This window comes from Vicia villosa, linkage group LG2, assembly GCF_029867415.1.
Source record: "Vicia villosa cultivar HV-30 ecotype Madison, WI linkage group LG2, Vvil1.0, whole genome shotgun sequence".
NCBI classification, from domain to species: Eukaryota; Viridiplantae; Streptophyta; class Magnoliopsida; order Fabales; family Fabaceae; genus Vicia; species Vicia villosa.
The window spans coordinates 48,062,450-48,077,182 of NC_081181.1; the positions used below are offsets into that span (position 1 = coordinate 48,062,450).

Consider the following 14,733-nt stretch of genomic DNA (forward strand, 5'->3'; position numbering starts at 1 on the left):
ATCAACATTCTTGTTTTGATGATAACAATGTATATGAATTTTGTATAAGACAATGTGGTACTCTAATCCTTTGCATTTTCCATTTCAGGAAATATTTAAAGAGTATGCACAATTCAGCGCTCAGAAGCACTGACTCAGAAGGTTCAAGATTGCAACATCAGAACATGCTCTCGCAAGACATCAGAAGATGGTCAAGCAGAATCAGAACATGGTCTATGAAGCATCAGAAGAACATGAGATCAGAAGCAGAAGCACTAAAGTTCTTATAGTATCACGCTCAAGCACTTCAAGGTCTAAAGACAAGAAGATGCTCTGCACCAAGTTGAATTACTCTGATTATTCAAACGTTGTATTCACGAATCTGAGATTAGAAGTTGGTACTAGATGACTGGCTACTCTGACTGACAAAAGGAACGTTAGAAGCTACAAAAGGCAAAGTCAGTAAAAGCAAGAAAAGCATGGCTCGAGGTAGTTGACAAAAGTGTGAAACATTAAATGCAGAGCTATACTATACACGCAACGCATTAAATGCTCCCAACGGTCATCTTCTCAAACGCCTATAAACATGAAATTCTGATCAGAAGCACAAAGAACAACTCTTGCAAATACTGAAACGCTGATGAATTCATTACTCACGAACTTCATCTTCAACCTCACAACTATTGTAATATTTTAGTGAGTGTTAAGCTTAGAACTTAATAGAAATATCACAATTGTGATTATAGCTTTCTAAGAAACAATTCAATACTCTTGTTAACATTTTTTTTACATTGATTGTAAAAGGTTCCTAGAGTGATCAGTGAGACCAGTAGACTCTAGAAGACTTAGAAGTTTCTAAGTGGTGTATTCCTAGAGTGATCAAGTTGTGATCAGTATACTCTAGAAGACTTAGAAGGTATCTAAGTGGAAAACCATTGTAATCAAGATTGATTAGTGGATTAAATCCTCAGTTGAGGTAAATCACTCTAAGGGGGTGGAGTGGATTAGTTTCGTTAACAACGAACCAGGATAAAAATAATTGTGTTAATTGTTTTTATCTTAAGAGTTTTTAAAGTCACACTTATTCAAACCCCCCTTTCTAAGTGTTTTTCTATCCTTCATCTGGGAGGATGCGTATACTCAAAAGGAGAAGCTTTTAAAGAAACTCACTGATTTAAAAATATTTTCGTACGTTAAATATAAAGACAGGTATGAGTTTGATTTAGTTACACTCCAAAGTTCCCACGTTTGCCAAGTGCTGATTTAGCTTTGGCACTCCGACCCCCTTTCCCAGACTGGTTTGTCTGGGGCTCCCATTTAAATCTTTTTAAACAAGATTCTCAAAAACTTGCCAAACGGGTGGTTCCAACTAAGTATACTCTAAATAGTTTCAAAGGTCACCTTCATGTCGGTATAGAACATGTTCATGTTCTCTCTCCAATATTTGAAGGTGTGGAATGGGATGATCCTTTCGGCTTCCTCTTTCAAAATTTTCTTTTTCCAATATGTTCTTCTCACTTTAACCGTGTGGTTCGTCTTCCTCTTCCTTAGCTGTTGATCAAAAAAGACAAATCAAAGACAATGTTACTGCTGTAGTGAAGAAGGTTTCCTCCTCAACAAAGGGTGGTGACCAAAATAAAGAGATTACCCTTGCAAAACTCACAGCGAAGGTATTATCTTAAACTCGTCGTTTTCATGTATAACTAAAATTGTACTAATACCTTTCTCAATTTCAAGCCATTCAAAAACCTCTCCCAACTCCCAAAAACAAATGCCAAGAGAATCTCAGCCCAAACCAGGTGAGTCGGATTCTGAAGATCTCTGTCTAGACACTACGAAGCCTGCCACGAAGAAAAAGAAGTCAACAACATTTGACTTTGTTGTTCCTCTAAATCCCAACACAAAGCTTAGGCAAACAAAGTTGCCTGTAAAGAGAATGATCGACATTAGTCCTGAGCCGACAAATGTGATGTCTGAGTACGTCAAAAGTGACAATCCCAGTCCTGGTTATAATGGACATAAGGTAATTCAACCTTCAATTACTTCCTTGCTTGTCATGCTTTGCACATAACTAATGGCGTATAATATTTCTTTTTCGCAGGAAGATCGAACTAGAACTGACACCTCGAGCATAAAGTATGTTGTCCCAGTGAGAACCAACTCTCATTCTATTCACCTTTTGTCCCACTAAGGGTCGAATAACAAAGTTAATCAACTTGCCAAAGTTCAACAAAATGTTGTTCCACCCCTACTTATCATCCTCACTCTGAATCAACTAACAATGATAATGACGACGGAGATATTGAGCACATCGATGTAGAAGTACCAGAAATTGAAGAGCAACCTAAAACTAATGATTCTTCTCCAGAAATTTCTAATCATAGCCAAGAGGAACAGAAAGACGAAGATGAACACATGTTCAAAGCCAATGAAGAGCCTTAGGACGAAGGAGAAATAAAACTGATAATCCTCAACCAGACCATGCTGCTGACACTAATCAGCCTTTTGGGATCGTTACAAAATTTAGGGCTTCATCGACCAATACCAGTACTCCTCTCAGCTATGAAAAACTGGATAATCTAAAAAATAATAAGCCTGTTGAGTACTTGAAGACCATGATGAGCATAAGGACAAATTCTACATCAAACTCCTCGACTACTTCTGGTGGTTGCCCAACTGTCGAGCCCACTAATCAAATTCTCCATAAAATCGGAGAAAAAGTCTTTGATGTCAATTTGATTTAATTACTGTAAAGATACACAAGCGCTTGTCATGGAATAAAAGAGTTGTTGAAGCAGGTGGATATTTTAAATGTTTCTCCAGAGGTAGTGGACGTCATTGTCGAGCTTGGGTTCCTCATCGAGCACGTTGCTGCAGACCTTTTGTGTAAGCAAGAGGCTTCGAGAAAAATAGAGAAAAAGGTGGAATCTCAAGCATCAGCGTGGGATGCAACCACAGGTTCTACCCTTAAGGTCGAATCTATGGAAAAATCCTTTTCCAAGAATCAAGAGGAGTTCGACCTCGGTGCTGCCAACGTCTCTGCCTGGGAGTAGCAAATTAAGGAACAGCAAGCAAAAATTCAAAAAGCTAAAGAACGTCAAGGTGAGTTTCAAAAACTTGACTGCCAGAAACTTGACGACGAGATTATGGTGGAAGTCTACCATGTCGAAAGGGCCCAGAAGCTGGGGACCAAAATTGATACCCTTACTCTCCAGAAGTCCACAATCGAACATCGCTTATCAGTGTCCACTGTGAAGTATAATCGGATAAAAGCTTCGCTCCCGGCTGACTTCCGTGCTTAGTTATTTATTGTATTATTTTCTTAATTTCTCTTTGTAATTTCGAATTTTATTGGAAATGTTATAATGACTTAGCCATTTTAGCATTTAATTTACCATTTTGGCTTTTGATTCGCATGCGAGTTTATTCAGTAGTTACTTTAACTTCATGAAGCATAAGTTTATATTTTTTCAAATACTTTCCATTTACTCTCTGGAGTCATCGATCTTTTAATAAATCCTCGATTTCATAGGCATTATTCAAAAAAACTTGAACTACTTGGAATGGTTCTTCCCAATTTAGAGACCATTTTTCCAATGTTCTATCTTTTCGATCCATGGGTAGAATCACCTTCCACACCAGATGTAACACCCCAAATTTTATATTTATTAATTTAATTGGAGTTTAAATTAATTTCTTGGATTATTGGTATTTTAAATTGGACTTAAGTTAGAAATTGTGTAAAATAAGTTTATTGGGCCAAGTTGTGGTTAGTAATGGAGGGGGTGTGATTGGTAGGCCCTATTACTAAAGTTACTTTGCTTTATTTTCATAAAATAAGATAATTGGGAAAAGGAGAGAATAGAAGCAAATGAGTAGAAAAGTTCAGAAAGTGAGAAGAGCAGAGAACGTGAATAAGCGCGAAGAGAGGGAAACTCAAGATCAACCTTAAGGTAAGGGGGACTCTTCCATTTAGCATCTATTATGAGATTATAGATGGTGGGATTGAATGAGTATGTTGTTTATGTTGATTGTGATATGTGTTAGGTTTTGGGATAATTGGGGTTTTGGGAGATTTGATGAATTGACTGAATGATGTTATGTATGATGATAGATTACCATTAAAACGTGCTAAAGTTGTGTTAAAAGGTGTATTCTTGTACTGTTTGGTGATTTAACATGTCATGGTACGCATTGGATGGAATGTGGAATGGTACGGGTGCTGTAAAATGGCAATTTTGGGGTTACTGGTACGAAGTAACCGGTTAATGGGGTTTGGATAACCGGTTACCGAACTGTCTTGGGAGGCAGTAACCGGTTACTGAAATGACAGTAACCGATTACCCATAGTAAAAAAAAAAATCTGAGTTTTTGAATCTCAGTAACTGATTACTGGTGTTTGGGTAATCGGTTACCACTGTTTGTTTTTGAAAAGTAAAATATTTTGTAAAAGCCATAACTTTCAAACCGTATGTCCGTTTTTAGTGCCGTTTCGAGCATGATGAACCTTATGAAATAACCTATGTATTTAGATGATGAAATGAGGTGTAACTTTTATTATTTTAGAACATGATTTATTTGCTTGTTGAATGATGTATTGTGTATATATATATATATATGATGAGATATGACAATACATTTTATGTTTAAAGCATTAGTTGTGTAATGATTTGTTTGATTTTGTGTGATGAAGCTTATGAGACATTCTATGCAAGGATATGAGTATCATGTGAATATCTTGTTAGTTTGATGGGTGATGTATTGTTGACATATATGAGGAAATGTGACAATATAAGTGTAGCAACCTGCCCTAAAAATTAAATTATTTAGAGTCGCCACCTATTCTACCAGAGCGAATAGGAAACCCCACGAAGTTATAGAGATCGGGGTAAGATACTATATTCAGGTCGAGGGAAGGTGTTAGGCACCCTCAACCCTTTCCTAAGGTTTAATAATTAAGGGAAACTAATCGGGAAAAATGAGATTTTTGGGGGAAAGGACTCGCCTTGTTGCCAAGTGCCTACGTATCTCCTTAGGGAGAATCAGAGTCAACGTAGTTCGGGGAAAGGGTTGTACGCCTTAGGATTTGATATGAAGTGGTTTGAAGGCTTTTTGAGTTGCCTTATCGTAGTTATGATAATTCGTAGTTTGGTATTCGTGGTTTTGAGAAGTGTTTTAAGATTGGGCGTACAACCCTGATTTTTTAATATGCACTATTAATCGCAATGATCAATAGGTTTGATCACCATAATTAACAGATTAGTAGGGTATTGTTACCAATTCTAATCGATAGGTTCGATTATTACTAATAACAAATAAATGTATTTTTTTAGGATTTAATTTATTTAATTTTACTGTTATCCCTCGTAATCGATAGATTCGATTATAAATAATAACAAATTTTTAGAGAAAAAGAATAGGCTAATCATCGCAACCAATAAGATGGTTGAAACCCTTTAGCCAAATAAAACTTATTTTTATTTTACATCAAATATTTAAACAATCGATTATTACCCATCACGATTAATAGATTTAATCGGAACGAATAATAAATTAAATTTTAACATTTATAATATTTTAATTTGATAAAATTAATTTAGATTTATAAATATATAAATATTAAAAGTTAATTGAATTAATATTTAAGAAATTAAGAAAAATAAGAAATTTTAAGGTTTGGATTCAATGTGGCAGATGTGAGGATTCATAGTATGGGTATTAGGCTCTGGGTGCATTAAATTTAAGTTTGTGATGATTTAATAGCCAGATCTGAGGGGTGCATGGTTGGGCGTACAAGCAAGGGTGCATAGGATCATGTAAGAAAATCCAGAAAAAATATATGTAAAGGGCCAGGGATCGAACCCTGGACCCTTGGGACACCCAAACACGCTTTTACCATCCCACCTAAGTTAGTCAAGCGTTTAATAAACGCTTCCAACATGTCATATATGAAATCAAGACAGAAAGATGGGAACGCGCGCCAAGATTCAAACAAACCAATAGTGTATTGCCACGCAGTCATCGTCCCCATAAAAACCTGCAATTTCTTAAGAAAATTTGCTACGAATCTGCTACAAATTCGTTCGTAGCAACTAGACCTAACAATTCTAAATTTCAAAAACCTGCATGGAAATTTTTCGCGACCCCCCCACATGTTTCGTCCAAGATCCCCGAACCCCATGGTGCCCTTAATTTCCCCTAATATTACCTCTAAACAGAAATCCCCAAATCGACCTTACGAACCCTGATCGGTCACCATTTTCATGTAATTTGTATCATGCATTCGGTCCATATCTATCAATCGGGTAAAACTTTGGTGTGAGTTTCGTAGAAAAATGTTTAAGTTCTTGCTTTTTGTTTGTTTGTTCTTTTCATTGTTGGTTTTATCTATTTATTTAAGTTTTAGATGTTTTTATGCCGTTTGGTTAGTTGTGTACAAGTTGCAAGTTTGAACAAAGCATCTTGAGTGTCAAAGCATCAAGGAAAAAAGAAGAGCAAGAAAAAGATGAAAAATCACAAGTCTGGGGTCAAACACGGCCGGCCGTGCTTCAGCACACGGCCCGTGTCAGAACGCAGAACAAAGCCAATAGAAATTCCAGGGGGCCAACACGGCCGCCCGTGTGCCTGAGCACGGCCCGTGTTGGTGGCCAGCATCTGCCAATGAAAATTCCAGGGGGCCAACACGGCCGCCCGTGTGCCTGAGCACGGCCCGTGTTGGCAGGCGCGTGAATGACAATTATTTGGGTATTGTGACACTCAAACTTATTCCAGGGGCACTTTTGACTTTGTACTACTAAAGGCTTGTATGGAGACTATTTAGGTTTATGTTTTAAGATATTTTGGGGACTTTTGATCGTACGAAATAATTCCAGAGGAGAGCAAGATAGCGTTATCAAGGTTGTGGAAGACGAAGAGATTCAATGGTGGACACCATTGAAGATCAGAGTTCTCCTAATCTTTTGTAAATGTCTAAACTTTCTGATTTTGGTTTCTTGAATATTATGAGAGGCTAAACCCCCCAATGCCAGGGGGTGTCCCTGATTTTTATTGTAATGACTATGATCTACGCATTTCTTTAATCAAGTATTCATGTTTTGAAATTTAATTGTTTAATGATTTTATGCTTTCTTTGTCGGACAAACAAGGTTTGATCTATGGTTAACGATCTGTAGGACTACGGTTGTTAAGGTTTTTAAACAATTAAATCTTAGGGTTATCACCTAGGACTAGGGATACCGTAAGGTTATTTGAATATTCTTGATCATTGATATCTTTGGTTCACAAACCTTTGTTTCTAAGGACTTAGGCAATAGGATTGCAAACCAAAAGGTTTTCACTAAGGACTTAGGAAAACATCCTTAAGAACAAATAGTGCACTTCATGAACTTGTTGAAGAGATCTGTTTTTACAAAGTCATTATAAGGCAAATCATACACCTACCCTGGCATTACTCTACCTTTATACTAAAAAAAACACATCTCTATTTTCAGCTTATTTATTTTAACCCTTTTATTTCAATATAAAGAAAAATACCCCTATGATATTTTGTTTAATTGACTCCTTATAATAATTTGTATTTCCCACGCAATCCTCGTGATCGGTACATGGGGTAAAACCCATTATTACTACATCGGTGAAAATAGTATACTTGCTGTTTTTCCGATCAAGTTTTTGGCGCCGTTGCCGGGGATTGCCAAAATATAAATTTTTAACTAGTCAATTAAAATTTTATTTTTGCTGAATTTATATTTGTTTAGTTTTATTTATTATTTTATTTACGTCAAACTAATCAACTCTAATCTTGTATGCGAGGTAAGGCCTCAGCTGAACTTCTTTTTGACGCAGAACCAGAAAGGCTATTGCGAGCAAGACTCCGAGAAGTTAAACGGAAAAGACTGGCTTCAAAAGAAGAATCTCCTATAGTTTCAGAATCAGAAGACGAAGAAAGAATATCTATTTCATCCGAACAGTCAGAATCTGAGCCTGAAACTATGGCAGCTGATCCACCTCCCCCAGAGAGGCTTTTAGGAGACTATGGAAGGGCTAATGCCCCGCTTGGAAGAATGACCATCGTAAACCAACTGGTCAATGTGGCACACTTCCAACTCCATCCTTCAACTATCCGACAGTTGGAGAGCAAGCCGTTTGCGGGAAGAATCAATGAAGATGCAAATAAGCATCTACAAAGATTCCTCACCACAACAACATCATTGAAGATTGAAGGCCATTCTGAAGAAGCCAAGAGACTCGTGATGTTCCCATTCACTTTATCCGAAGACGCGAAAGAGTGGTTTTACTCACTTCCATCTGGAAGCATCACAACATGGCAACAAATGGAAACAGCTTTCCTTAATGAATATTTCCCCGCATCAGTCTTTATTCGAAAAAGATATGATATTGTGAATTTCAAGCAGAAAGAAGGGGAATCGCTGGGAGATGCATACAAAAGGTTCAAGAGGTGTTTGGTTGCTTGTCCTACTCATAACATGGACCCAACCGAGCAAATGCAGACTTTTGTTAATGGTCTCCGACTTAAGACAAAACAGCTTATCGACACTGCTGCCGGTGGCTCAACTAACTTTTCAACAGCCACTGGTATCAAGAGAATCATAGAAGCGATTGCCGCCAATGAGCATATTGAGTTATATGACCGCGCTATGAGCCAACCAGAAGGGAAAATTGATTTGAAGCTTACTGATCAGGTAGTTAAAATGGAAGAACAAATTGCGGCTGAGGTAGAGAGAAGATTGAAGAAGATGAACATTGGTGAACAGAAAGTAGCTCAAGTTGAGCCAACTACCTCCAATGTTTGTGAAATATGTAGTGGGCCACATTTTGCTATGCATTGCGTGGCAACACAAGAACAGGTGGAACAGATTCATATGTTAAGGCAAAACAATCCATATGCCAATACATATAATCCAGGATGGAAAAATCATCCTAACTTTGCATGGAAGGATCAACAAGGAAACTTTCAGAAGCAAGGATCAACCCAGTTCCAAGTTCCAACTCAGACGCAACAGTACAGACCTCCACAACAACAACCTCCATATCAACAACAGTTCCAGCACCATCCGCAGCAGTTCCAAACTCAAGGTCAACAACAGGTACCAAAGAAAGCAGATTGGGAAATTGCTTTTGAAAAGATGGCCGCTCACAATTCTCAATTCCAAGAGGAAACAAGGAGCACTCTTAGGAACACAGGAGCTTCAATCAAAAATCTGGAGATTCAAATGAGTCAGATTGCACAACAAATGACCAACACTCAACCACAGGGCGCCTTACCAAGTGCCACGGTTACTAATCCCAAAGACAACAATCATGTGAACGCGGTGATAACAAGGAGTAATAAATAGAAGGAATCAAATGAGAAAATTTTTGATGAAGAGGATATGTTGATTGAAGTAGATGTGGAGATTAAAGAAAATGAGGTGGTAAGAAAAGAGGTCATAGGCGAAGAAGGAGTAGTCAAAGAAAAAGTTGCTACACCTAAACCAGCGGTTAGACTTCCTTTCCCCACAAGGAATAAGAAGAAAGAACAACATGAGAAAAACTTCGAAAAGTTTTTAGAGATGTTCAAGAAACTTGAGCTAAATATCCCATTCTTAGAGGCATTGGAGCAAATGCCTACCTGTGCGAAGTTCATGAAGGATATCATTTCAAAGAAGCGAACAATCGACGGTGACCCGATTATTCTAACTGAAACTTGTAGTGCTATTTTGCAGGGAATGAAGATCCCAGTTAAAAAGAGAGATCGAGGTTCGATAACGATTCCATGCACAATTGGTGATAGATCTTTCAAGAAAGCTTTGATCGATTTAGGGGCAAGTGTGAGTCTTATGCCTTTATCCATTTACAAAAGATTGGGAATAGGTAAAGTACAAGATACTCGTATGACACTTCAGTTTGCGGATCAATCCGTTAAAAGACCCTACGGAGTGGTAGAAGATGTGTTGGTGAAAATCGACAAGTTCGTGTTTCCGGTAGATTTTGTTATTCTAGAGATGCCCGAAGATGAAGAGATACCAATCATTTTGGGAAGACCTTTTCTGGAAATCGGGAGATGCTTGATCGACATAGAAGAGGGTACAATGACTTTGAAAGTTTATGATGATGAATTGAAGATTGATGTGCGAAACACTATGAAGTACAAGGATGATGTTGCCACGAGTCAACACATTGAGGTAATTGAGCAAATTTGTGATGAAGAAAATTCTTTTACAACACGGAAGCTACCTTTGGAAAGAGTTCTGAGTCTATCAATCTTCGAAGAGGAGGAAATAATTGATGAAAAGGACAGTGAAGTTTTAGCCATGATGGAAACGTCATTTGCCAAAAATTCTCGCCACAACCGATGGGAGGATCTAAGGCAACCATTAGTGGAAGGAAGTAAAGACGAACCAAAGAAGGGGGCTGAACTAAAGCAATTACCGGAGAACCTCAAATACGTCTTTTTAGACACTGAAAGTAAGTGCCCGGCTATCATAAGTTCTCACCTTGAATTTCTTCAAGAGGATAAGCTTGTCAAAGTCCTCAAAAAGCATAAAAGTGCTCTTGGATGGTCAATTGAAGACTTGAAAGGGATAAGTCCAACGCTTTGCATGCACAAAATCTTAATGGAAGATGATCACAAACCGGTTGTCCAACCTCAACGACGACTAAATCCAGCAATGAAGGAAGTGGTTAGAAAGGAGGTGGTAAAACTGTTGGACGCAGGAATGATCTATCCAATATCTGAAAGTTCATGGGTAAGTCCAGTGCATGTGGTGCCTAAGAAAGGTGGGACTACGGTAATCAAGAATGAAAAGAATGAGTTGATTCCCACAAGAACAGTTACAGGGTGGAGAGTCTGTATAGATTACCGAAGATTGAATCTAGCAACTAGAAAAGATCACTTCCCGTTACCTTTCATCGATCAGATGCTGGAAAGGTTAGCGGGTCATGACTATTATTGCTTCCTAGATGGATACTCAGGGTATAATCAGATAGCTGCTGCACCAGAAGACCAAGAGAAGACCGCATTTACATGCCCTTTTGGTATTTTCGCCTACAGAAGAATGCCATTTGGATTATGTAATGCCCCAGCCACATTTCAGAGATGCATGCAATCTATCTTTGCAGATATGCTTGAGAAACATATGGAAGTATTCATGGATGATTTCTCGGTTTTTGGTAAGTCTTTTGATAATTGTTTGACTAACCTTGTTCTTGTTCTTGAAAGATGCCAACAGACCAACTTAATCCTCAACTGGGAGAAGTGTCATTTCATGGTACGTGAAGGTATAGTGTTGGGTCACAAAATTTCTCACAAAGGAATAGAAGTTGACAAAGCGAAGATAGAGGTAATAGCAAAACTACCTCCTCCCATGAACGAAAAAGGTATTCGAAGTTTCTTAGGACATGCGGGTTTTTACCGTAGGTTCATAAGAGATTTCTCAAAAATTGCAAAACCATTAACTACACTGTTGGTTAAAGACAAAGCCTTCGTTTTCGATAAAGAGTGTGCCATAGCATTTGATACTATAAAGCAAAAATTAGTGTCGGCACCAATTGTTGTAGCCCCAGATTGGTCTCTACCTTTTGAGATCATGTGTGATGCCAGTGACATTGCAGTTGGGGCGATTCTAGGACAACGTAGAGAAAAGCTATTACATGTTATTTACTACGCAAGTCATGTGCTAAACCCTGCACAGATGAACTATGCAACTACCGAGAAGGAGTTGCTAGCGGTTGTTTATGCCTTTGATAAGTTCAGGCAATATCTATTGGGTTCTAGAGTCATTGTTTATACTGACCATGCTGCTTTGAAGTATCTTTTTGCCAAACAGGATTCTAAACCAAGGTTGCTAAGATGGATCTTGCTCCTTCAGGAGTTTGATGTGGAGATCCGTGACAAGAAAGGGTCTGAAAACACTGTAGCCGACCACTTGTCTCGCATGTCACCTATTGAAGAAACTGAAGATACGCGCCCAATAAAGGACGAGTTCGTTGATGAACATATCCTCACTGTTGTTGGTGTGCCTTGGTTCGCAGACTATGCGAACTATTTGGTAGGTGGAATAATACCTGACGATTTTGACTATAACCGTAGAAAAAAAATTTTACATGATTGCAGGTTGTACTTGTGGGATGATCCATTTTTATACAAGAAGGGTCTCGATGGATTAATAAGAAGATGTGTACCCGAGGAGGAACAACGGGACGTGGTTAAAGCATGCCACGACTCCGAATATGGAGGACATTTCAGCGGTGATAGAACAGCGGCAAAAGTCTTACAATCTGGTTTATTTTGGCCCACGTTATTCAAAGACGCCCAAAGTATTGTGAAAGAATGCGACAGGTGTCAGAGAACGGGGAATATTTCAAAAAGGAATCAGATGCCTCAGAAGGGTATACTGGAGGTGGAATTGTTTGATGTGTGGGGGATTGATTTCATGGGACCTTTCCCACCATCCTTTGGGAAGAACTACATTCTTGTAGCTGTGGTTTACGTTTCTAAGTGGGTAGAAGCAGTAGCTTTACCTACAAATGACGCTAAGGTGGTAGTGAACTTCCTAAAGAACAATATTTTCTCAAGATTTGGGGTTCCCAGAGCACTCATAAGCGATGAAGGCACCCATTTCTTGAACAAGTTAATGGAGAATTTGCTGAAGAAGTACAATGTTAAGCACAAGATTGCAACTGCTTATCATCCTCAGACCAGTGGTCAAGTAGAGGTTTCGAACAGACAAATCAAGCAGATTCTCGAAAAGACTGTCAATGCTTCGAGAAAGGATTGGTCTCTTAAGCTTGAAGATGCACTATGGGCATACAGAACAGCATTCAAAACGCCAATAGGTATGTCCCCGTATCAGTTGGTTTATGGTAAAGCATGCCATCTACCACTCGAACTTGAGCACAAGGCGTTTTGGGCCACCAAATTCCTTAATTATGATATTGTGAAAGCTGGAGAGTCCCGAATTCTTCAACTCCATGAATTAGAAGAATTTCGGAATCAATCCTATGAGAATGCCAAAATTTATAAAGAAACAACAAAGAAATGGCATGATCAAAAGATTCAGAAGAAAGAATTTTGGAAAGGGCAACTAGTGCTGTTGTTCAACTCCAGATTAAAATTATTTCCTGGGAAGTTAAAGTCAAGATGGTCGGGACCTTTTGTAGTGCACAAAGTATTCCCTACAGGAGCTATTGAGCTCAGGAACAATAACAATGGAGACACCTTCAAAGTGAATGGCCAAAGGTTGAAACCATACAATCCTGGACAAGGAGCTATCACTCTCGAACACGTTCGTCTTGCATGATGAGATGAGCGACCGTCGAGCCATGCGACGTTAAACGCAGCGCTTCGTGGGAGGCAACCCACGGGTTTACTAATACTTTTCATTTTGTTTTGTTAGTGTGTGTATGTTTTATGCAGGAGTGGGGAGTGGAGATCACTAAAAAGAAAAATGTGCGAAGAAAGGAACAAAGAAATTAAGCGGAGAAGTGCAACAGCACACTCAAACACGGCCGCCCGTGCGGGTTCTGAGAGGCAACCCCATACAAAAAACAGGGGAGAAGCACGGCCGCCCGTGCTCCAGCACACGGCCCGTGCTAACCAAAAGTCTCCTTCACACAAAAACCAGAGGTGACACACGGCTACCCGTGCGTGGGCGCACGACCCGTGTGTTTGTGCGCAGATTTGAAAAAAAATTAGAATCTGAGGAGGAATTCTGAATTTTGTGGGCCCCACGCATTTTAAAACCCCCTTTTATTGTAAACAACTCAGCATCTTCATCTTCCTCCTCACAAAAACCCTATTCTCCTCCAAACCTCCATATCTCCATCAATCTTCAACCTCACTTTTCTCCATCATCAAAGCTCCAAATCCACTTCTTCCTTCACAAAAGTTGGGCCGTTTTTCGCCCTCTACACAGTGACGGTAATCTTTTCCCATTTCTCCAACTTTCAATTTTCGCTAATTTTTCAGGTACCCATTATGCCCCCAAAGAAAGCTGACAGAGGAAAGGCCGTTGTTGTCGAATCCTCAAGGCTCAAACAAAGAGTTCGCCGAACACCGAATGCTCACAACATCATTTTTGAAAAGGATGAGCATGTCCAAAGGTACAAGACTCTCTTGACTAGGAAGCTTGTCCCCACTAGGTATGTGTGTGATACCACTATGAATACATTAGGAATCCTAGATGATGTGACACAAATGTTTAATAATTTAGGGATCCTTGAATTCATGCACAATGATGCACCCACATACGAGCGCATTACTTTAGAATTCCTAAGCTCTGTGGAATTTAATTTGGAAAAAAACTGGACTGGGCACTCTTTTGAATATTTTGGTACTCTAACCTTTCGGCTTTATAATGAGGATCACTCTATGTCTGTAATTCAACTCGGGCAATGCCTCCGGTTACCTTTAGTGGGACACGGGGCAGTGCCAAATGAGTTTTCTGCTTCTGCTTTTTGGTCATCTATTACAGGTTTACCACAATATGAAGCCCGAACCGCAAAGGCCTCTTGGATCTAGAACCCATTCTTTCGTTATACACAAAAGGGGTTAGCTTTTACTTTGTTCGGGCGAAGTGACAGCACAGGGGTCGCAACAAAAAGAGAGCTCTATCTTCTGTATGCTATGGTTAATGAGGAACCAGTGAATGTGGTTGCGTTTGCGGCAGATCATTTAGGTACCATGGGGCGTGCCAGTTCAGGTGGTATTTCTGTAGGAGGAATGATTACTCAAATTGCTGAATGGTGTGGATA

The 14,733-nt window shown here is 39.1% G+C and overlaps 2 protein-coding genes across 2 annotated transcripts; both read left to right on the forward strand.

The window, feature by feature from the left end:
* The first annotated feature begins 9,371 nt into the window (after positions 1-9,371).
* On the forward strand, positions 9,372-10,267 carry LOC131649025 (uncharacterized). The gene is made up of 2 exons (XM_058918771.1): positions 9,372-9,949; positions 10,189-10,267. Exons 1-2 carry the CDS (start codon positions 9,372-9,374, stop codon positions 10,265-10,267), a joined length of 657 nt encoding a protein of 218 aa, XP_058774754.1.
* Positions 10,268-10,595: 328 nt separating this feature from the next.
* LOC131649026 (uncharacterized) lies at positions 10,596-14,500 on the forward strand. Its single transcript, XM_058918772.1, has 4 exons — positions 10,596-11,531; positions 11,808-12,004; positions 12,095-13,265; positions 13,949-14,500. The coding sequence occupies exons 1-4, from the start codon at positions 10,596-10,598 to the stop codon at positions 14,498-14,500; spliced, it is 2,856 nt and encodes a 951-aa protein (XP_058774755.1).
* The last annotated feature ends 233 nt before the right edge of the window (positions 14,501-14,733 follow it).

What these genes read in the sequence shown, in the direction of transcription:
- LOC131649026 (XM_058918772.1), top strand. Translation starts at nt 10,596, where the DNA reads ATGGAAGATGATCACAAACCGGTTGTCCAACCTCAACGACGACTAAAT. An exon ending in AATTAGTGTCGGCACCAATT is followed by an intron (nt 11,532 to 11,807) that starts GTTGTAGCCCCA and finishes TTTGCCAAACAG; the next exon opens with GATTCTAAACCAAGGTTGCT. An exon ending in GAGCTATCACTCTCGAACAC is followed by an intron (nt 13,266 to 13,948) that starts GTTCGTCTTGCA and finishes CTAATTTTTCAG; the next exon opens with GTACCCATTATGCCCCCAAA.
- LOC131649025 (XM_058918771.1), top strand. Translation starts at nt 9,372, where the DNA reads ATGTTGATTGAAGTAGATGTGGAGATTAAAGAAAATGAGGTGGTAAGA. An exon ending in GTGTTGGTGAAAATCGACAA is followed by an intron (nt 9,950 to 10,188) that starts GTTCGTGTTTCC and finishes TTTGTGATGAAG; the next exon opens with AAAATTCTTTTACAACACGG.